The following is a 21,861-nucleotide window of genomic DNA, read 5'->3' as shown; positions in this document are numbered from 1 at the left end:
CAGCCTTACAGGACGAAAGCTGATACCAACCAAAGCTTAGCCAACTAGCAGCAAGGAGAGAGACACCCCACCTGTGTATCAGCTGGAGGCTCCTCGGCAAATGCACGGCTATTGTTGAGGTATTTCAGCTTATCTTTCTTGTCAATTTTGTAGTAGCCTTCACTTCGTGCACAGCCTGTAACGTGTTCCCGCATTCCATCATCTCGTTTCTTCTTCTTCACAGTAGAGAAACTGGTTGGTGGCTCAGCGTTAAGGAGAAACCCTTATGAAACCAAACGATTACCCAACAAAGTCTGCCTTTTTGCCATTCAAACTTCCAAAATAATTCCTACAACAGCATACAACTGCTGGATTACAAGTAATTCACAAAACTTTTTGTCAGTCAGAATTCAGTTTTGCTTCATGAATAGTTTTGGGGACCTTGTAACTCACATTCTGCTATACCAACTTCAATTGGTTCAACGAAAGAGCATATTTTACCTGCTCTGTATCCTACACATTGGGATGACACAGACATTTTCACATACTGAGCTGCCTAAATGAGGAACCATCTCAAGAAGTATGTTTCCTTCTTGTCCAATACAGTCTGGAGAGCTCTCTACCTGTCGAAAGTAACTACTGTATCTGATTTAATGTACGCAAAACACAGGTCAGCATACAGAACCAAAACTAGTCTAAAATTATGTGTCCCATTCATAGGCAACTGAAATTTATCAGTTAATACCGCATAGTACAAGAAATGTTTGTTTTATATTATCTGATTTCATTTCACTTTCATTTCACCTTGTGCTTTCTGGCTCTGGCTGCTTGGGCTAAACACAATTCTGCATGGACAAGAACTCACACAATACAAGGTTGTTGTTTTTTAATCCTAATGGATAAGAGGTAAATGAAACAAAAGGCTTTACCTTTCATTGTAAATTGTGGGCTTGCCTATGTTCTTTTTTAAAGCCAGAATTGGTGATCTAGGCACTGGTGAATAAGACATATATAGATTTTCATGGGTTTTCTGCTTTATTGTAAAGGCTTCCTGGATACAATAAATATATTACAATATTGGCCCCATACAGACAGGCCAAAATAAAGGAGCACAGCTTTGGTGCAGCTTCTGGCCTCTTAGGACACATGCATCATTTAAACAGAATACCTCCAAAGTGACCTGAAGCAGCTTTATTTTCACTTGTCTGTACGGGGCCTAAGACAGCAATACCTAATAAATCTGACTCTTCCATAGTATGTTCCCAAGGAAACTCACTCTGGTAATCCAGCAGAAAAGGATATGAGGATGGTATACCCACAGGGTATCGTTCAGCCAGTCCATGCCATTGTCTTGCTGCAACAAGTGATCATACGTAATGCAGAGGAAATGGATATCCTCCTCATCTATCCCTCCATTCCAAATGTCATATAAAATAGTCATTTCTTCAAACTCAGAGCGGGGCCTAAAGTGATACCGTTGTGGGGAATACTCCGGGGAAGGAATTGTCGGGATGTCATCCGGCCTCTTTTTCTGCCGCCTCCACTGTCTCTTGCATTTCAGGTAAGCCTCATCCTCTTTGAGGTCCTCATTCCACTGGTTCTCCAGCTCCTTGAAGGGAAGCTTCTCAGCTAAAACATCTGCGGTGACTTTGTCGTGGAAGCAGTCATTCCGGAAATCCAGGGTCACTGTTTCAGGGTCTTTCAGGGGGTAGAAAGCCTCTGGATGGCTACTCAACAACTCTTTGTTTACAGCACTTTCAGTCAAGGCAACTGGGATGGGAAGAAGAGGTGGCTCAATGGGTTTGCTGGAATAGGCATCCAACATAGGGCCCAATGGAGAGGATCGTTTTGGCCGACCTGGCTTCCTTTTGATGGGCAAGACAGATGAGGGTAGCGCAGGAGGGAGAGGTGGAGAAGACATGGGCTGTTCTGAGGTGAAGGACAAGAGGGGCTGTGTGTCCATGCTATGTTCCTCTAAAGACATCTTTGAGTCCATGAACAAGCAAGGCTGAACAGTAAGAGGTACTGACTGGTTGGGCGGTAAGTCTATATGGGCATGGAAAGCTGGGACCGGAGGGCTGGCAAAGGGAATAGGGGAGGGAACACTGTTCGCACCAGCCAGTAGGGAAGTACTAAGAGGTTCTTTAAAGACCTTCTCATCAGGTTCATCCTCAGAGGGCTTCTTGCCAGACAAAAGGCAAGGCAGGGTAGCACCAGGCTCTGGAAACGTCGGTGTGAAAGTGAAATCCCTCCCAGGAGTCCGAGGAATGCCGCCACTATTGATGCCAGGGGACTGGGATGGGTAGGAAAAAGGGCTTCCTGGGACTTGTGGGGAACTTAAAGTCAAGCTGCTTCCTGTGAGAGGAGCATCACTGCCAGGTGTGGCTGGGACAGTGTCCGTGCTCTGAGACTTCGAAAGGCTGTGTGAGCACTTTGCTAAAATGTCCCGGCCTGGCGTCCGAGGCAGCTCTTCCTCCAGCGGTGGTTTGGTCACAGTTAATTGATCAGGGAACTTGTCAGGAAGGAGCAATAGTTCCTCTTTGCCTGACATTACTGAGGGCAAGGGAAGCGAACAGGATGGCACAACATCAAGGGGAAGCGTGGGAGACTCCAAGTGAGACAGCACTTCCCTCCCTGGAGTCCGAGGAAGCTGATCTTCCTCCTCGGCTGTGGATGGCAGCTTGGCTTTTGCTTGAGCATATAAATTGCTATCGTCAGGTTTGGGGAAGAAGGAGGTCTTGCTGGGTAGGATATCTCCAAATAGCCCCACTGATGTTGGTGGACGGACGGTTTCATTATCCTGAGTCTCTGGCTTTGGACCATCCAGCATCTCAGGCTCTTGCTCACTATTTGGATCAGGCTCCTCTACTGAGGCTTGAAAAAACCAGGGGAAAAAACAGGACTTGAAGCCATTTATTTGACTTTCAATGGTCTCTCATAAGATATAGCACACTGTGATTACAAAACCAGGTAAAGGTTCACAACAGGGAGGGAGTCAAAGGACATCTACTTTGTGTCTGATGATGTCTGAGAAACTTGACCATCACCCATCATCTAACACAAAACCATTTTATTTTTGTTAAGTTACACAGAGAGCTACAATTTAGTATTATGGAGGTGACATACGATGCAGTTTTTCTGCTTTTCAAGAGTCAGTCCAAATGTTAGAACACTTGGGAAATTTACCAGAGTGGCACTGAATTAAAAAGGGCAGGGAATGAAAGCACGGGAATAGAAATGTGACAGAAACACATTTTCAAATTCTGCTTTAAGAGCCAGAGAATTGTCTCTTCTTTTAAAACAAAAGCAAAGATAGCAAGGGCCTGATACAGACAGGCCAAAATAAAGCTGCTTTGAGTCACTTTGGAGGTATGGTGTTTCAACGATGCATGTGTCCTAAGAGTCTGGAAGCTGCACATGTATCATTGAAACACCATACCTCCAAAGTGACTCGAAGCAGCTTTATTTTGGCCTGTCTGTATAGGGCCAAAGTTCATGCCAAAGCCCCAACTCCACGCTTGGGCAATTGACAATAGAGTGCACACTTTTAAAATTTGCACTTTTAAATTATTTTACTTTGTGATGGTGAAGCAAACCTACTGTACATGTCAAAGTTTCTGATGGTTTCATCACTGTTGTAAGTTTGTGCTCTGAATTTCCAAGGTAATCCCTATGGATCTTGACATGTTTCCCTGAAAACTGCATTGGAAACATAGTGTGTACATCCACAAGAGTTACCTCTATTCTGTTTTTGTGCTCATAAACAACTATCATTGGAATTAGCAGGGGGTGCGGCATTCACAGAGGTATGGAGGAGCAGTTTCAGATTTTCCCAAGTGGGTTATACACTTGCCATTTCCCTAACCTGAAAGTGATACTTCCAGTTAATTTTTGAACAGTTTTTCAACAGTTTTTGGAGTGGGGTAGGGAAACAGGGACTTGCCACAAAACTGTCCTTTCAAAGCATGTTATGTTGAAAATTTATTTTTGGGGGGCTGAATTTACTTTTTAACTTGGGGCTTCAGGGGGCCTAGGTAGCGGGCAAAAGGCTTGATAGGACCTCCTTACAGCTTGCTGGCCACTGAATTCCCACTCCTCCCTTCCTTATACATGACCATTCCTTGCTTCTGTTCCAATTCACAATAAATGACAGGTTGTCATGATAGAAACCACACTTTTACTGCAGCACATGGAAGCCTGAGATTTGAGTGAATGCCAACCCATGAGCAGGGGCTCATTTCTTCTAACAAAGGTCCCATGAAGACAGACACTAAGAGAGACAGATACATTCAGAAAGAACCTTCACCATCAAATACTGGTAGATAGTACTGCAGAAATTGGCAGGAAAAGGGCAGAAAACATCCCCTTTACCTGGCACACAGACTGGGGACAACTGTAGCTTTTCCTCCTGGGCTCTCTCAATAACCACCAGCACTTCTGCAGCAAGAGACTCCTCAGGCACCTCACCAGTTTCCTCATCTGGTTGCTTGATGCCTTCCTTCTGTTCCTCTCCTTCTGGCATTGGAGCTGCTCCTAGCACCAGAGGAGTACCTTCCATATAGTCATCCACTGGAAACAATTCCAGGATGGTCTCTTTTTCATCCTCATTTTCAGGTTCTTGAATGAGTGACTCTGCTGTTAGCTCAGTGGGCACAGTGTCTTCTCTTTCTTGCCGTAGAGATACCCCTTCATTGTCTTCTACTTGTTCCTCAGAGCTTTCCACCTCTTCTGCCTCCTCTTCTTCCTCCTCTTCATCTTCATCATCTTCATCATCAGAGTCAGAGCTTGTCCCAAAGTCTGAGGACTCATCACTTTCATCGGATGATTCAAGCTCTGCTCTGGAGGAGACAGGACTTCCTACATCATCTGCTGGAAAAAGAAGAATTTAATGTGGCTTCTCCACAACCTGTTTGCTCAGACCAGGTTGAATACACCAATTATAAGTGCAACATTTCTGTTTTTCACCCCACTCCCACCCTAATTTGTATTCCCCTTATCATGTATCCACACTGCAGATAACTACTTTAATGGATTTTACAAAGACACATGACCTTTATACTGTACGAAAGTAACACATTCTGTAAAATATTTCTATTATTTTGAACCTAACACTGATCCATTTAACTGGGTGACTGAATGTTCAGAAAGTTTTTGAACACAGCCTGTAATTTAGCTTCACTTACTCTGCATTCAAAATTGTATAGCAATCTTTTATTTTCTGATTGAACAACCACAGCTTCTTACTTCTTCATGTGAATGATGCTGTCTCCCTACCTTTTCTTAGTACTCTTAATTTCCCCCCATGTTACTATGGCCCCATACAGACTGCCAAAATAAAGCTGCTTTGGGTCACTTTGGAGGTATGCTGTTTAAATGATGCATGTGTCCTAAGAGTCTGGAAGCTGTGCCAAAGCCATGCTCCAGTCCTAAGGACTGGAGCGCAGCTTTGGCACAGATTCTGGCCTCTTCGGACACATGCATCATTTAAACAGCATACCTCCAAAGTGACCCAAAGCAGCTTTATTTTGGCCTGTCTGTATGGGGCCAATATTTATTTATTTATTTATTTATTTATTTATTTATTTCTGAGGCAACGGCAATTGTATAAGACATTCTAAAACTGGGTGCCTGCTAAATAATGTAATAATATTACAGTTGGTCCTCCATATCCACAGATTCTTTATTAATGGATTCAAACATCCACAGCCTGAAAATATTTAAAATATATAAATTCCAAAAAGCAGACCCTGATTTTACCATATTATATAACAGACTCCATTTTACTACACCGTTGAGCATCCACAGATTTTGGAGTATCCTGGAACCAAACTGCAGTGATATCAAGGGCCCACTGTACAACAATTTGCTGCTATACTTTCAGTCCCTTTATGGATAACTGTCATCCTTAAACATGCTTCTTGCATTATCATAGCACAATGAAAATTCCACTGCAATCTCAGGGATTCCCCCCCCCCCTTTCTTTTTTCTGTTGCTAATTTTCTTTATATTCCAGTGGGCACCAATTTGTCCAAACTTCATTTTGCTAACTCTGTTGATGGTAGACAAAAGAGAATTGAAGGTTTGAGTAGAATCATACTCAGCATATGCAGTATGGAGGTTGGGGGGGGGGGGGTCTGCCTTACACTGAAGAGAGTTACCTCTATACATTTCTAAATATTGTCTGCACAGGCAAGAGAATCCCATATATGTGAGTCACAGAGACCACAAAGGAGAAGTATTCAGATTCAAGGCTTGCAACCAATGGCAGTCTTGGTAGAACATATGCTTAAATGTAGTAGGTTAAGAGGCACAGTCCCTCCTCCCCCCACCCCAATTCCTTCTTCTGCTTCTGCTTCCAAGCCTCCCACTCCAACTGTTTAGAAGGTCAACACTTCTTGATAAGAGCAAGTCAGCATTGAGAGAGCTTGGATGTCTGACTTATGAGTGATCCATGATTGATTGCTTCATTTTCAGTAGTAAGGAGAATTGCTCCAAGGACAGAGGCAATTTTCAACAAATGCCAATGGAGACCCTATAGAGAGAGCTATTCTTGGTTGTAAACTCAACTGTCTTATTGGCATGCTTCCCCAAACAAACTTTCAGTTAAGAGGGCCTGCTCCAACAGGCCTGAGCGGTGAACAGCTGACAATGGCAACAAGGCAGGAAGTTGTGGTCTTGTCACAGGCATGAAGGACTGCATGAGTGACTATCTGACTGACAAATTCCACACCACACACCAAGTACACCTCTTCAAGAACCTCCTCGGGGCCACAGGCCAACAAACAGCCATTGGAAGATCCATCAACAAAAAGACCGAGATTTTGAGACAAGACCTCATACCTTCTTCGGAATCCTGATCCCCTTCCTTTTCGCTCATTTCTGTTTCAGCCTCTTCATCGTCTTCCTCGCCATCCTCCTCCTCCTCGTCCTCCTCTTCCTTGATGTCTTCCTCTTCCTCCTCTTCCTTGGGAGACAAGACATTTTGAAAATTCAGCAAACATCCACTGTTTTTGCACAAGGGGGAAGGGAGAAACATGCCATCTAAATGCTTATATTACAACATGACTGAGCTCCAACATCACTTAGCACATCTGGTACAAACATGGAGATAAAAAAAAGAAGCCATTTACTCAGGGCACAGAAGATAGTACCCCTCAGCAGAAAAGAAAGAAGTAGTTTAAGTTTTTAAAAAGCCCTCAATACAAATCATTTACATTTCAAAAGGGCGACATGTATGCCAACAAACTTGCAGCATGACTCCATGGTTTCTGCCGTGGCCATGAGTGCATTTGCACAGCTAAAACTGGTATGCCAGCTACCTCTATTCCTTGAGACATCAGATCTGGCTACAGTGATACATGCCTTGAATACATCCCATTTGGACTACTGTAACATGCTCTATGTGCTCTGGAAACTGTTTAGAAACTGTAGTGGGTCCAAATGTTGCAGCCAGAATGCTGACTGGGGCCAGGTATAGGGAGTATGTAACCCCCTTGTTAAAACAGCTTCACTGGCTGACAGTTTGTTTTTGGGCACAATTCAAAGTGCTGGTCATGACCAGTAAAGTCCTATACAGTTTAGGTCCAGGCTATCTGAAAGATGGTATCTCCCTATACAAACCTGCAACTATGCTAAGATCTTCAGGGGAAGGCTTTCTCTCTGTCCTGCCACCATCCCAGGCTCACTTGGTGAGGGCACAAGAAAGAGAGCCTTCTCAGTGGTTACTCCCATCCCGAGTGGAACTCCCTTCTGTGGGAGGCTAGAATGGCCCTCTCTTTGCTTGTGGGTAAGGGATAGCTTTCTGTAAACTTCCTTTCTGAGCGCTGACTCTGCAAAAGGAACAACAGACTTTCCCCAGTTCTCAAAGGGGCTTGCAAACAAAGAGAATATCCTGCATTGAAATTAGAATGGAACATAAAGGGCAATTCAAGTAGATAGAGTCAGAAATGACAACAGGTCAACAATGAGATGTACCTTGTCAGAAGCTGATTTCATCACCCCTTCTTCTTCCTCCTGCTCTGCCTCCTTTTCTGAAGAAGATTCTTCTTCCTCTTCATCTTCCTCCTTTCCTGAGTCTGCCTCCTCTCCTTCACTATCCAGTTCCAATGGCCTGCCAGGTCTCCTTCTTAGACCTACAGCTTCTGCATCCTTCTTGGAAAGTTCTGATGTTGCATCAGGCAGATCTCGATCTCGTTCAGATTCTAGAGGATAAAAACACATGAAAGCTGATGGAGGGGGATCAGCATTGCAAAAGTAGCAAAAGTGTGTGTCCCTACCACTACCTCAAAAAGATACAGATATGCACATTTGCTCGATATTTCAGGACATGTGGTGTCTCGTCTGGAATCTGTCCAAAGAAGGAGGCACTTTCTCTAAGGACCATATGTCAAAAATCTGTCCAAAAGTGTATATGGGAGAAACTGACAGCAGTAGCACCCATCTATATTGGGGTGGTGAAACGCTAGGACTAAATCTGGTCCACGTTCCCCAGATTGCCACAGAACTTTCAACACAATACCATCATTTGGTGATTTCCTACCTTTGGCAAATTTCATCCATTCTGAAATGCCTCTACTAAGGCTTAGCCACTGGCACCAAGAGCTTGAACTAAATTTTGCTGATATTATTTGGCTGGAACCTGACGGGTGGCTAACTTAAGTCCAACTGATTTCAATGGATCAATTCTATGTATGACTATGTCTGGATAAACATTGCCAACCTTCATCTTCATCATCTACTGAAGTAGAGGGCCGGAGTCTCTTCTGGTCTCCAGCCGAGGCAGCTTCAGGTGGCTCCTTTCTCTTCACCTGCGGAAAGGATAGAAGGAACGCATCTAAGGAGATGTACAGTGGGCCCTTGGTATATGCGGGGGATCCGTTCCAGACCCCTCCACGTATACCAAAATCCGCATATGCTCAAGTCGCTTTTGTTCCCAATGGGAGCCTTGAAGACCTCTGGTGCTGCTGCCCTCCGCGCCTCCTCAAAGAGGAGGCCTCCTGCACCATCACCCGGCCTCCTTGTCGCCGCCACAGCCGCGGAAGGGCCAGGTATCGGTGCTGGGGCCTCTTGGCCTCCAACACCGGTATCTGGCCCTTCCGCGGCGGCAGAGGCCTCAAGGAGGCCGGATGCCTGCGCTGGAGGCCTTGAAGGCCTCCGGCGTGGCGGCTCTACCTCCTCACCGCCTCCGCAGGAAAGTTCCAGTGCCGGTGCTGTTCGGCACCAAGAGGCCTCCAGCACCACCCTCAGGCCCTTCTATGGCGGTGGCGAGGAGGCCAGGGCTTGGCCTCTTACTTACCTTGAAGGCCTCCGTTTGCTGCCGCCGTCGCGGGAAAAGCCGGGTGGTGGCGGCGGCAGCAAACGGAGGCCTTCAAGGTAAGTAAGAGGGAAGGGAGGGAGGGAGGGAGGAGGGAAGGGAGGGAGGGAAGGAATGAGAGGAGGGGAGGAGAAGGAAGGAAGTTGCGCGCCACCATTGGGGACAACTTCCCGATTTGCCATCCGCGTATGGTCAAATCCGCGGATGGCAAATCCGCCTATAAGAAGGGCCGACTGTATTTGTTTTAGGTCTGTAACTATCAACACCGCCTTACAATAAGAGGGGAAAAGCTAACAAAAGTAAGAAGCTAGTCATGCAAGAGTATTAAAATAGTTTTGATTTTATGTTCTTATCCTTGTCATGTTTGTCAATACATTTTTGTAACTTACTGACATCAGAACATTTCAATTAGAGGGCACTTCAGTAAGCAAGAGCACTGAAGCAAGTGCAGAAATCGAAACACATGGAAGTGGGTACATGTGTTTTAAAGTAAGACCAAGACAGAAATCTTAAACCAGGGGTAGGCAACCTTTTTGAGCCGGGGGCCGGGTTGCTGTCCCTCAGACAACTGGGGGGTCGAAGCCAAAAAATAAATAATTAAATAATTTTTAAAAGAATCAAATAAATAAATAAACCGGGACAAATGTGGGACAAAATTTTCAAATGGAGGACACTTTTTTTAAAAAAAATTGAGGACACGCAAAAAAATTTGCTGATTTTTTAAAAAAATGTTAATATAAATGCATGTTTCGGAGGCTTCTATAGACAATTGCCCCCCTTGCCTGCCGCTTGCCCCCCCTTGTCCGCCTCCTCCTGATAGGCCAAAAGCCCCATGCCCTCACGCGAGAAGCCAAAGGCTCCGGCGGCAATCGGCGGCAGGACCGGGCTGGGGCCGGTCCCAAGGCCTTGCCGGGCTGCATCCGGCCCGTGGGCCGCAGGTTGCCTACCCCTGTCTTAAACCCTATCCATTTTCTTTACAAAAATGTTAAAGGACTTACACGACTTATATAAATGACAGAAATGTGAAAGTTATCAAGTCTCCCCCAAATTTAAATTATTCCCCACTGACCTCCAAATGCTTTAAAAGACTCGTCTCAAACAACAAAAATACACAAATTGCCCTTCTTTCAAAGGTTCCATTGCTTTGTCTGGATTCTCAGAGATGATAGGCAAACATTCATTCTGCTATGCACGCTACAAACATGAATATGATGGTCACTGAAAGCTTCAGTGAGGTTCTAAACAGCCAAATGTGAACCATTCATCATTTTGAATACAGGTTATAGAGCTAAAGAACACACGTTTTTAAGACATGAGCGGTGAACAGCCACATACACTGCCTTGACCTCATTGGAAGAAATATGAGATTTAATGAAAACTAACAAGAGAGACATTAAAACTGCAACTAACGCCAACAAAATTATTTCTTTTGTAAAGTTTATTCATATTGTGGATGACTAGATGCTCGTACCTTGAAAGATGGTAATCGGATGGCCCCTCGTAAGCCAATGCCTAAACCGATCCCCTCATAACCCAGCCCTTCTCCTTTGTTCCAGTTCTCCAGAAGACAAGATGTGATGCGGTCCTTTGGTTTTGGCTTTTCCTCATCTTTATTTTCTCCAGATTTGACTGGAGTAAGCGATGCCTGTGCAAGAAGAACAAGAGACCATGAGATTCTAGCACATGGACCTATAGTTGGGTAATCAACACAAGAACATCATCAACTCACACAGATCTTTAATTTGCCTGAAGAGGCAGTTATGCTGTAGTTCAAAAGCATCATGGGCATGCATAAAACATCTCTGCTTATTGCCACTGGTTGCATTCAACGGTAATGTATTTCTCTGCTACATATATCCAATGACTAACTGCAAAATGTACTAACACCTTTAATTTTGGATGATCTGTTTGTGGCTGCAAAAGGCACACAATTTCCCCAATATAGGCCGCAGTCTCAGCTTTGCTGTGGGATCGGGCAAGTTGCAGCTCTGGAAAGGCTAAACATGTAGTTGCAGACTAAGAGCCACAGTATTCAAAGGGACCTTGCAGCCCCTTTGAGACTAGCTCTGAGAAAGAAGTTATAGCAAAAGCTTTTGTAGACTTGGTCTACTTCCTCAGATGTGTGGACCAAGTGTACGAAAGCTTATGCTACAACTTCTTTCAACACGAAGGTTAGACTCAAAGGTGCTGTAAAACCCTTTTGCATACAGATATTCCAGAGTAACACAGGCCCTATACAGACAGGCCAAAATAAAGCTGCTTCAGGTCACTTTGCAGGTATGGTGTTTCAATGATGCATGTGTCCTAAGAGTCTGGAAGCTGCACTCCAGTCCTTAGGACTGGAGCGTGGCTTTGGTGTGGCTTCTGGACTCTTAGGAGGCATGTATCATTTAAACAGCATACCTCCAAAGTGACTTGAAGCAGCTTCATTTTGTCCTGTCTGTATCAGGCCACAGTTATGTTTCTGAACTCAGAGCCACAATTAGTAAACACATGGATTTACTTTAAGATATATCCATGGAAGTTAAACAGGTACACAGGTCTGACAATAATTTCCTGACATCAGATCATGCTATCAATTCATCCAGCTTCATAGTAGTTGGAGAAGACAGAAATGAGCCTTGGTAATTTATTCTCCCAATGTTATTTGATGAGATCCCTTTTTCAATCTGGGGATACCAGGGATTGAACTTGCAGTCTTATACGTACATGTGTTGAATTCCCATATAGCTCATGCATCTTTTCCCAAGAGATGAACCCTAAATTTCTCAACTGTTGCTACTGCCTTGTCGTGCATATCTCACGTTACTTTTTTATGCGCTTCCAGGTCAGGCGTATTAAAAAACCAAGAAGTAGAGCTACAGGCTGTTAGAATGTAAAAAAACAGAAAAACCTCCACAGAATCTCAGAGTTGGAAGAGACCACAAGGGCCACCCAGCCCAACCCCATTCTGCCATGCAAGAACTCACAATCAAAGCACCCCCGACAGATGGCCATCCAGCCTCTGTTTAAAGACCTCCAAAGAAGGAGACTACACCACACTGCAAGAGAGTGCGTTCCACTGTCAAACAGCTTGCTCCATCCTCAGTATGGCATCCCTTCAAATATTTAAACGGGGCTATCAGCTATTATGTCCCCTCTTAATGTTCTCTTCTCCAGGAGAAACATACCCAGCTCCCTAAGTCTCTCCTCATAAGGCATGGCTTCGAGATAAGGGGGAAGGTGATACCAACAGTCTCTGCCAATGCAAAGCCACTCCTTCACAGAATTCACAGGAAAGGACGGACTCAGGATTCTTACCTTTGCTAGACGCTCTTTCTTGTCCCACCAGTCATCAAATGCTCTGAAGGCCACCACCTCCACCATCTTCCGGTTCAAATCTCTTTTCATTATTGCTTTAAGTTCCTTCACAATCACCAAGAGAACACCATCGACAGTGGCCTTGTGTGGATCTTCCTTCTTGGGCTCATAACCCGGAGGAGGAACAGAGGGATCAAACTTGGGCAAAGGTGGCCACTGTTGCCCACGGTTGACAGATGTCCCCATGGAGAAATGTCGGTAAGGAGGAAGGTTCACAAACTGCATCCGATTCCCTAGGAAAGGGGGGTACTGGTACGTGTTCTGCCCTTGCATCAGGCGGCTCAACATCTGGGTTTGCATTTGAAAAGACATTGACATGCCACCCCACTGGTTGCCCAAAACGCTGATCATATCCATCTGCATGACAGGGAACATTCCAGGATGGAATGGAGGGAGTGGAGGCAATATATGTGGAGGAGGAACCCCAGGGGGAGCCGGAAGGGGCGGAGGTGGGACAGTGACTGCCGGGTGAGTTGGTGGAGGTGGCGGTGGGAGAGGTGGCGGCATTGGATAAACTGACTGCGGGGGCGGCGGGGGAGGCAAAGGAGGAAAACCAGGTGGCGGCATGGGGATCGAGGGAGCCATCACAGCCGAGTTGCCAATGGAGGTGTTCACCACAATGTTTTTGGCACATTCTGTGCTCGGAGATGGGGTCATTTCATCATCAGAGATCTCCATGTCTTCCCCTGAAGACTGATGACACTGTGAGGAAGAAAGAAATATTCAATTTAAGCAAGATCACACTCTTATATCATAAGACATCTTCAAGTTTTAGATATTAACTGAAGGCGAACTTAGAACGAAAAGTGCCTTATTACAAAAATCAGTGAGAGTGGTACTCATGGAATTTTGGATATTTTGACTTGATAAACTATTTCAGGTCTAAATGATGACCAATTAAGTTCCAAATGTAATACTAAAAGCAACCAAGAAGCACCTCCAATCTGGGATTAGTCAAGTCACCTTTGATAAAGTTGCTACCACCAGAGGGCAGCTGTATACAAAGAGTAGCATTTAAAGTCTGCAGTATGTTCTTCAGTAGCCTTTTGCAAAATGTAAAACTGTGAGTTAAAAAATAAAATATAGAGAAAATATATTTCCTAAGCAATTTTGCTATATACACATCTTACATTTGCAAAAAAAAAAAAAAATGTGTTCAAATCAGAAAACATCACTATGCTATCTCAAACCATTTGCTCTAAACCATGATTCTTTATATGAATAACCAAGTAGGAGGTGGGAGAACACAAAACTGAGTATGGAAAAGAAGCCACACAGAACAAGCAATGGAATTTTTGTCTTGGCTGGAGAAGGGCCAAGACCAAACTCCATTTTCTCGAGGACTACATACTGAGATCATGGCAAAGTTTTTTTTTTTCTCAGTTTCTGCTTCCCCTTTGCAAAATGTGAAATAACTTACCTCTTTTATTGTGCTTTGCAGACATGATCTATTGTTTGAATGCAACTATTCAAAGATGAAAGTACAATTTGAGAAAGGGAATGGAAGTTGCACTCAGAGCACTTCGGAGGAATAAATCACCAAGAACAGATGGCATACCAAAAGAGCTGCTTCAATCTACAGAGAATCTACTCTAGTTCTAACTGAAATCTGTCAACAAATATGGAAAACAAAACAATGGCCCACATATTGCCTACGCTCAATATACATTCCAATCCCCAATAAAGGGGACACCAGGGATTGCCGTAACCACAAGACTACTTCGACTTATGGGAACCATATGAATGAGAGTTCTCCAAGTCACTCTATCAACAACCCAGTTCAGGTCTTGCAGCCTCAGGGCTGTGGCTTCCTCCATTGCGTCTATCCATCTGGAATGCCGTCTTCTTTTCCTAATGCCTTCTACCTTACCAAGCATTATGCTCTTTTCTACTGAGTCATGTCTTCTCATGATACGGCCAAAGTGTGATAGTCTCAGTTTAGTCATCTTGGCTTCTAGTTCAGGCTTGATTTGCTCTAGGACCTGTTTATTTGTCTTTTTAGCAGACCTCAGAATCTGTAGAACTCTTCTCCAGCACCACATTTCAAATTAGGCTTTCTTCTCACTGTCCAGCTTTCACAACCCTACACAGAAATGGGAACTACAATGGCATGGGCAATCCTAACTTTCCAAGTCCTCGACTTCTTCTGATTTCTCGACAGCAGTCTCCGTTTTGATTAACAACTGAGCCAAGGTATGGAAAATCTTGAATTATTATCATTTGCTTTAAAGCTATGCAACTCATCTGTGGCCATTATTTTTGTTAGGTTAATGTTCAACTAAAAATTTGCCCTTGTGTGCTCTTCCTTGATTTTCTTCAGTAAACCTCCCAAGTCTTTGCTATTTTGTATGCTTTCAAATCTGGGGACTGAAGGAAAATTTCATGGCAGGCCAGAATTCTTATGGGGGCAATGCCCCCATTTGGCTGTCCTCCCCAGCTACAATGCTGGGTGGCTGCCAGACCTAAGAACTGGGCTATCTGTTCAGGTACAGAATGTGGTGGAAGAAGCACCTGGATTGTTGGCACTGGAGGCCAAGGCGAGCTCAGTAGCAAAGGGCATCCATTGCCAATTCCAACTGGTCCAATAACTACACCTCTAACTAGGACAGCGCTAACCAGTACACTGATGCTCTAATAGCATCCTGATTATTGTAACGCATTCTATGCGGAGCTCCCTTTGTGCCTGGCCTGGAAACTGCAGCAGTTCCAGAACACACCATCTATGTTTACTAAAGGAACACCAACTCTTTACATGCTATACCTGTGTTAAAAGAACTGCTCTGGCTGCCTGTTAGCTATCGAGCCACATCCAGGATTCTATTGCTAACATATAAAGCCCTATACAACTTGGGATCTGAACACCTAGCAGACTGCCTTCCCCATATATACTTCGCCTTTACAATCTCCAGAAGAGGCCTTTTTATTGTTCTTGTTTGACATTTTAAACTGCTTATTATGTTTATATAGCATTATATATGATTATTAGCACAATTTAGACAAATCTTACTAAACAGAGATTACATTGTGGTGTATGTAAGCATTTTAAATAACAAAATAAATATATGAACGTGTTTGACTGGTCTTTTAACATGGGCAGAAATTAGGGCCAAGCTGACAGGCTAAGGGCTGGTGATCAAGATGCCACCAACTCTCTGTGAAATTTATATGGTGGAAAAGTTACAATAGTTCTCTTGGGCCTCCAGCATCTTCACAGTTGGGGATAAACTGTATTCACAGAACAAACAAGCAATGTAACCTAAGTTTTTATCTTAAGCAATCGGTTAGAAATAGAATGACTGGGAGTGGAAAGGAGAACGGAGACAAAACCGGAGTGAGAAAATATACTGAACATCAGAAGAAAGCAAGCTGGGAGAAGACGACTACAATTCAGCTGAGTTCAATTAGAGTAAACTTCAGAAAAATAAATAGCCTGTTCGGGATTTAAGTGAAATCACAGAAGGGCACCTTTGCCACAGGAGGTGGCAAAGCAGATAGCATGGTATAGCCAGACAAGAAATAACGGGGATGATTTTGCAGAAATGGAAGTAGAACACAAAATGTGGCCCATTATAGGATTTTGAGTTTATCTGTCCATGGCCTAATGTCACAGATGTTAAAAGAAAGACTCTAAAATCTTGACAGGGGGAGAAAAGGAAGCAGAAACACACAGGGCTGGTTCTCACATGGCAGGAACGTTAGTTAGCCTAATTTTTTATTATTCAATCAGATATTAGTCCGACTTATGTGTCTAAGAACCTGCAAAACAGACTTCAAGAATAGGATTAAAGTTTTAAAATGTCCGCCCAAGCTTTAAGCCATGGAAGCGTAAGGAAAATGAAAGGGAGAATAAGAAGAAGAGGAGACCTTCAGTGCTCAATGGCTTTCAGGCACATGTGAAAAAGTTTCTCCACTAAGACGTATTGTGTTTAAGTTGCCATGGCGCAATTGCTACAGTCTTTCTGTGGCAATTCATCTGCAAGGATCTAGTTCCACATGCAGGTCATTAGTTGATGGAATATATTCAATGAAAATGCATGTGTGAAATCAACCTCAAATGCAGCTCTCTCCCATCCAAGTCTAGCACTGAACCATTACAATGCTCAATCGATCAATTCTGCAACTAAATATTTGGTGTAATACCTAACCCAAAGTCAATGTAGCAAAAACAAAGACAACCGACACAGAAAACCAAGTGCTTTGTCCAGAGTGGATCCATGAGCTCTGTCACAGCTCTGCTCATCCTTCACAAAGCATCCAAACACCGCACAGCCTTTCTCTGGGGCTGCTTCCACCTGAGCAACGAAGCCTACTGGCCTCTTCAGCAAAAGGCCATTGGTTTGACACCTGTCACCTGCTGCACACTGACAGGGCCATGCAGATGGTGCAGTGACAGCTGCCGTTCTATCCAGATGCTTGTTAAAACACAAAAGGGCACCTTGCTGGGAGGAAAGAAAACTGAACAACATCAGGCCTCATTTATGCTGCTTTATTAAACGCTCGCAAGGGGAAATTTAAGAGGATCCTTCCAGGTGCAGAGGGGCAGAGGGAGCTATTCCCCTGAAAACTGAATTCCCTCCCAAGATTACCTGCCTTGTAAAGCAATGCCACCATGGCACATGTTTGTGCAGCACAATGTGGCAGGCTCAGGTGCGGCTTCCTAATTAGTTGCTCCCTCCCACCAAGAGAAGTCAGTAAAACGGGCAATGGAGTGGCAAGCCAGGGAGGCCGCAGAGTGCATTGGGCATCCAGAGAAAACGACACCGCACTCCTCTCTCGCAAGAGGGCATTTCCAAGGGATCCCAAATGCCTTTGTTCATAAATAATAGCTTTGTTTTGCACCGGAAACTTTTGTATGAGACAGACCTTTAATACTATAGTCCTGCTCCATACCCTTCCTACACCTGTTGTACTAGAGATAAGATGTGTGTGCTTCTGGGAATGACCACGTCTTGCAGAGTAATACTTAAGAACCTGTTAGACTGGCCATGGGCTACCCTCCTTTCCCTAATGCAGTGCCATTCACTGACACTTTGACACAGTTATGTGGCTATCCAGGGACTTCACATAAAGCACAGAGCCTGAACAGGTAAAAGTGTCAGACAGTCACGGAGCAGTTAGGTAGGGAATGGCAAGCACACAGCAGAATTGCGTTGCTAGATCAGACCCATCTATAGTCCAGCATTTCTTCTCCAAAAGATTCCTCTGGGCCACCGCAACCAAAGCAGGCAAGAAAAAGCTGCCCCTCCAGAGCTGGTATTCAAAGCAAATTGCCTCATTGGATTTCTCCTCTTCTTCACTTCTGTTCCAACTGTTCCAAGGAGTGCAATGTTCCTTGAGGCAAAACCTGTAGCAGAGCCTATATATTTCAAAATAGACTGAGAGAGGTGAGGCCAAAAGGAGGGATCATAAGAATATTTTAATTTTTGAATGGTATGGTATGCTCTTCTGAGATCTTTAGATACAGTGTGAGACAGAAATGTTTTAATACCACTGCCACTACCACAAACAAGTTCCCTCATCTATAGAACAGCCTTCAATTAATAGTATTTTATTCAATGCTAGAAAAATCAAAGGTAGAAAGAGGACTTGCTACTGCTAAAGCATTAACTTGGGGTGGACTATGCTAGCTTTCCTGCCTTTAACAAAGGCCACATCATCTTTTCCTGGGTAAGACCTGGTCAACCGGAACAAAGGCAACCTGCTTGCCTAGCACCACATCTGGGGATCAGCAGTTGCACGGGGCGGGGGGCTTGGTTAAATCGGTTCTTCCAGAAACAAGTATGTCTGCTAGATGAAAAAGAAAAACACAGTCATTCCTTCATCATTGTTCCATTTGAAACCCTGTGTGCTCAAGTGAAAAGAACACCCTGCTTGAATAGAAAAGGAGTTTCCGCTTACTAGGATTTTAATACATCCAGAATTAAACTTGGAATTGGCTCTAAATTATTATGTTCAGCCATGAACATAACACCACTAACAGTAAGCATGTTAACAGCAGCAGATACACCTCTGAGCATGTATAAAGTGCATCTTTCTTATTCCTGAAAAACTGTTAAGTATCCTCCCATACAAACTTTCATAGGATGTGGCGTTTCTTCTTCGAGACTAGAAACCATACAGCAAAAGAAGAACATCCTGATTCTTGAACATATTTATTTGGAGGCCAAGTTCCTTTGATTTTTGTGCACGCAGATCCAAGGCATGAGTTTAAGATCATATTCAAAAGCTCTGTTATCTGAATACATAATAAACTGGTCAATCAAAACATATCATGACAAGTTGCACTTCTCAGATATGCTTGATATTCTGTATCAAATAAAGACACCCACCCAAAGTAGCTTTTTCCTTTTCTTTTTCAATACAAAACAACTTTCTAATACAGAAACGTTCCAAAAATTCCCTCAAGTATGTAGCCAGCATTGCTATTCTCTCAGAAGACATGGCAACACTGTTGTTTTTATGTGCCTTCATGCCATTTCCAACTTATGGTGACCCTAAGGCAAATCTATCATGGGGTTTTCTGGGGTGAGAGTGTGTGACTTGCCCAATGTTACCCCGTGGCTGAGTGGGGGAATCGAACCCAGGTCTCTAGGGTCATAGTCGGACGCTCAAACCACTACACATTACTTTGTATAAATATGCAAACACCAAAAGCCTCAAAGCCTCAATCTGATACCTGAGAGTGAAAGAAGTACTGCCGTCTACAACCACAACTCTCTTTTTAGTCTTTAGTTTCTTGAACTACCGTAAGCATCGACTGTTAAACTGACAAAAGACACTCTTCCTTGGTTTGTTTCACTGGGAGGAGGCAGCACAGGGCTCCCCAGTTCGGCACATGCAGAAAAAGCACTGTGTGCCTCCACCAGTAACTGGGTTGCTCTTAATGAGAAGCTACAAGCCCTGTCTGTCATCTTGCTGGGATTCTGGGTCAAGATGTCATTAGGTCCCAAGTAAAACTTTTCCTAACTAAAGGAGCTCCGCTGAACCAGAAAGGAATCAAAATTAGGCTGTGGACTTATTTCTTAGGAAGAGTGCTAACAGTAACAGCCAAAAGCTGCACAATTTCCTAGATAGCTTTTTAAAAAACTGTTGGCATGTCGTTCATCACATTTAGAAAACCATGGAAGAAGTCACACCAACAGAAGAAACCATTCGGATATGCAAATCTTACTTTCTCTCACAACGCCTGGCTAGCTCTGTCCTGTCCAATGACACAGGCCTGCAAAGAAAAAAACTTTCCCCAATATTGCAGCTGTTTGTAATGTAATTTGGGATGCCAAATTCGAAAAACACAATAAAAATGTTGTACCACACAACACTCGAAGCCAAAGAGCCAACATTGTCTGAGGACTACTCCGGTGGTCATGGGGCCAGCATAACTGCACTGGATGCGTTTACCTTCCCATTGAGAAGTGGTACCTATCTACTTGCATTTGCATGCTTTGGCACTGCTAGGTTGGCAGAGGCTGGAACTAGTGACAGGAGTTCACCCTATCATGCAGCACTTGGGCCTCCAACTGCGAACCTGCCAGTCTTCGGATCGTCAGAATTGGTGTCTTAACCACTAAGCCACTGCACCCCTAGTGATGTCTACTGCCACCAGACTAAACTCACTTTGTAAAAACAGTGTCAGGTATGGATAGCTCTGAAAGGATATCCCAGGAAATTCAGTGAGGTGCACTACCAGGTGTGAGAATGATGGACTATAGGCATAGCAAGTCTCTTTTAGTGGCCCATAATGGCAACAAGGAGGCACCACTGTATTCCTTGCTTGTAGAATCTATATGTTTTTCATTCACACGACACACTGTATGTAACAGGAGCCATGCTGGAGTCTGTTACAAAGCTAAACCAGAGGTTTAATGGTGGAAAAGCCCCTTGCGTTTGAGCTCAAGCACATTGCCTTCAACAATATATATCGTTGTACAAAGAATGGTGGAGATGAACAGGTTGTTGGAGTTGGATGGGGGGGGGGGGACTTGTCTTCTGATCACTATCTGGATGTTAGTCACATTGAGTGGCCTTGGGAATGACACAATGGAACACTATCAACATGTTAGACTAAGCTAGTTAAGTTTCTTGTTTCAAGGATAAACAAAAGAAAGGGGCTACAAAAATTCTAAGAAAGTCTAGTTAAAGAGAAGACATACAGTGACTTTGATTTGCAGTTTAGCACCAGGTTAGTGGCAACAGTCTCCTCAGTGAGGCTCTGGAAGGTCTTGGGTGGGTTACCCATATAAAAATAGGGAAATAAAAGAAGCCCCTCCTACAAAACCTCTGGAAATGTAACAGCCAGCATGCTTACAAGTCTAGAAATTGCTGTTCATTGATGCCTTGTATAATAGCACACATTTGCTGGAATTATGTGCATCATGGGGGGAACAAGGCAGCTGACAGCATCGCCTTTTTTAAAAGGGAGAAATCTCCTTTGGTGGAGAGGGGGAGCTACTGAGAGTACCTTCTTTCTTCTTGACCGTCCACACATCCCCTCCTCTTGCATAGGAATTATCTGAAAGCCTAGACACTACAACAGTCACACAATGGGCTGAAACCCAACCCTCGGCTTTCCAATCCCTTCATAGCCTAAAACCTGGCACACCTTCTCAACTCATTTGCAACCTGGAAAAGCTGCAGCTCATGTTTCTAAAGAGAGTTGAAATCACTATTTCAACTTAGGTCCTCTCCTCCTCCATCCACACACACAGACACACAAGCAAGCCACAGAATTGAAATCAGCATACACTTAAAAAGAGAGGGGCCAGTAAGGAAAGGCAGTAAGTCCTTGTCAAACGAGTGAGAGATTCTAGGATAAGGTGCACATGTGCGCGCATACACACACACCATGCCAGGAAAGATACTGCAGAGGGGGGGGGGGGGTGGAGTCTATGGGTCTCAATCTTTTATGGTGAAGTAAATGTGCAATAGGATCCTACTCAAGTTCAACGGGACTGAGAGGCCTATCACACTGCACTGTTATAGTACTATATTCTACTTTAACTGCCATGCCACCATTCTGTGGAATTCTTGGGCTTGTACTTTAGGAAGGCCCAAGCATAGTGTAGCAATTTGAGCATTGGAGTATGACTCTGGAGACCAGGGTTCAAATCCCCACCTGGCCATAGAAACCCACTGGGTGACCTTAGGCAAGTTACACTCTCTCAGCCTCAGAGGGAGGCAAAAGCAAACCCCCTCTCAAAGATTCTTGCCAA

General features: G+C 44.1%; 1 protein-coding gene across 1 annotated transcript in view; it reads right to left on the bottom strand.

The window, feature by feature from the left end:
- The window catches only part of LOC149290045 (histone-lysine N-methyltransferase SETD1B-like), a 49,118-nt gene that overhangs the window by 7,475 nt on the left and 19,782 nt on the right, over nucleotides 1–21,861 (bottom strand). The window contains exons 8-15 of the mRNA XM_089489691.1: nucleotides 12,593–13,354; nucleotides 10,764–10,937; nucleotides 8,699–8,786; nucleotides 7,954–8,180; nucleotides 6,820–6,943; nucleotides 4,351–4,845; nucleotides 1,282–2,853; nucleotides 72–238 (exon numbers count right to left, since the gene is read on the bottom strand). Of these exons, the coding sequence (XP_089345817.1) occupies nucleotides 72–238; nucleotides 1,282–2,853; nucleotides 4,351–4,845; nucleotides 6,820–6,943; nucleotides 7,954–8,180; nucleotides 8,699–8,786; nucleotides 10,764–10,937; nucleotides 12,593–13,354 (3,609 nt within the window). The remainder of the gene's footprint in view (nucleotides 1–71; nucleotides 239–1,281; nucleotides 2,854–4,350; nucleotides 4,846–6,819; nucleotides 6,944–7,953; nucleotides 8,181–8,698; nucleotides 8,787–10,763; nucleotides 10,938–12,592; nucleotides 13,355–21,861) is intronic.

Source organism: Sceloporus occidentalis, unplaced genomic scaffold (assembly GCF_023333645.1).
Source record: "Sceloporus occidentalis isolate IW3139 unplaced genomic scaffold, rSceOcc1.0.p SCAF_41, whole genome shotgun sequence".
Taxonomy (NCBI): Eukaryota; Metazoa; Chordata; class Lepidosauria; order Squamata; family Phrynosomatidae; genus Sceloporus; species Sceloporus occidentalis.
Note: the sequence above shows the minus strand (reverse complement) of the source record. Positions and strands in the feature narration are given on the sequence as shown.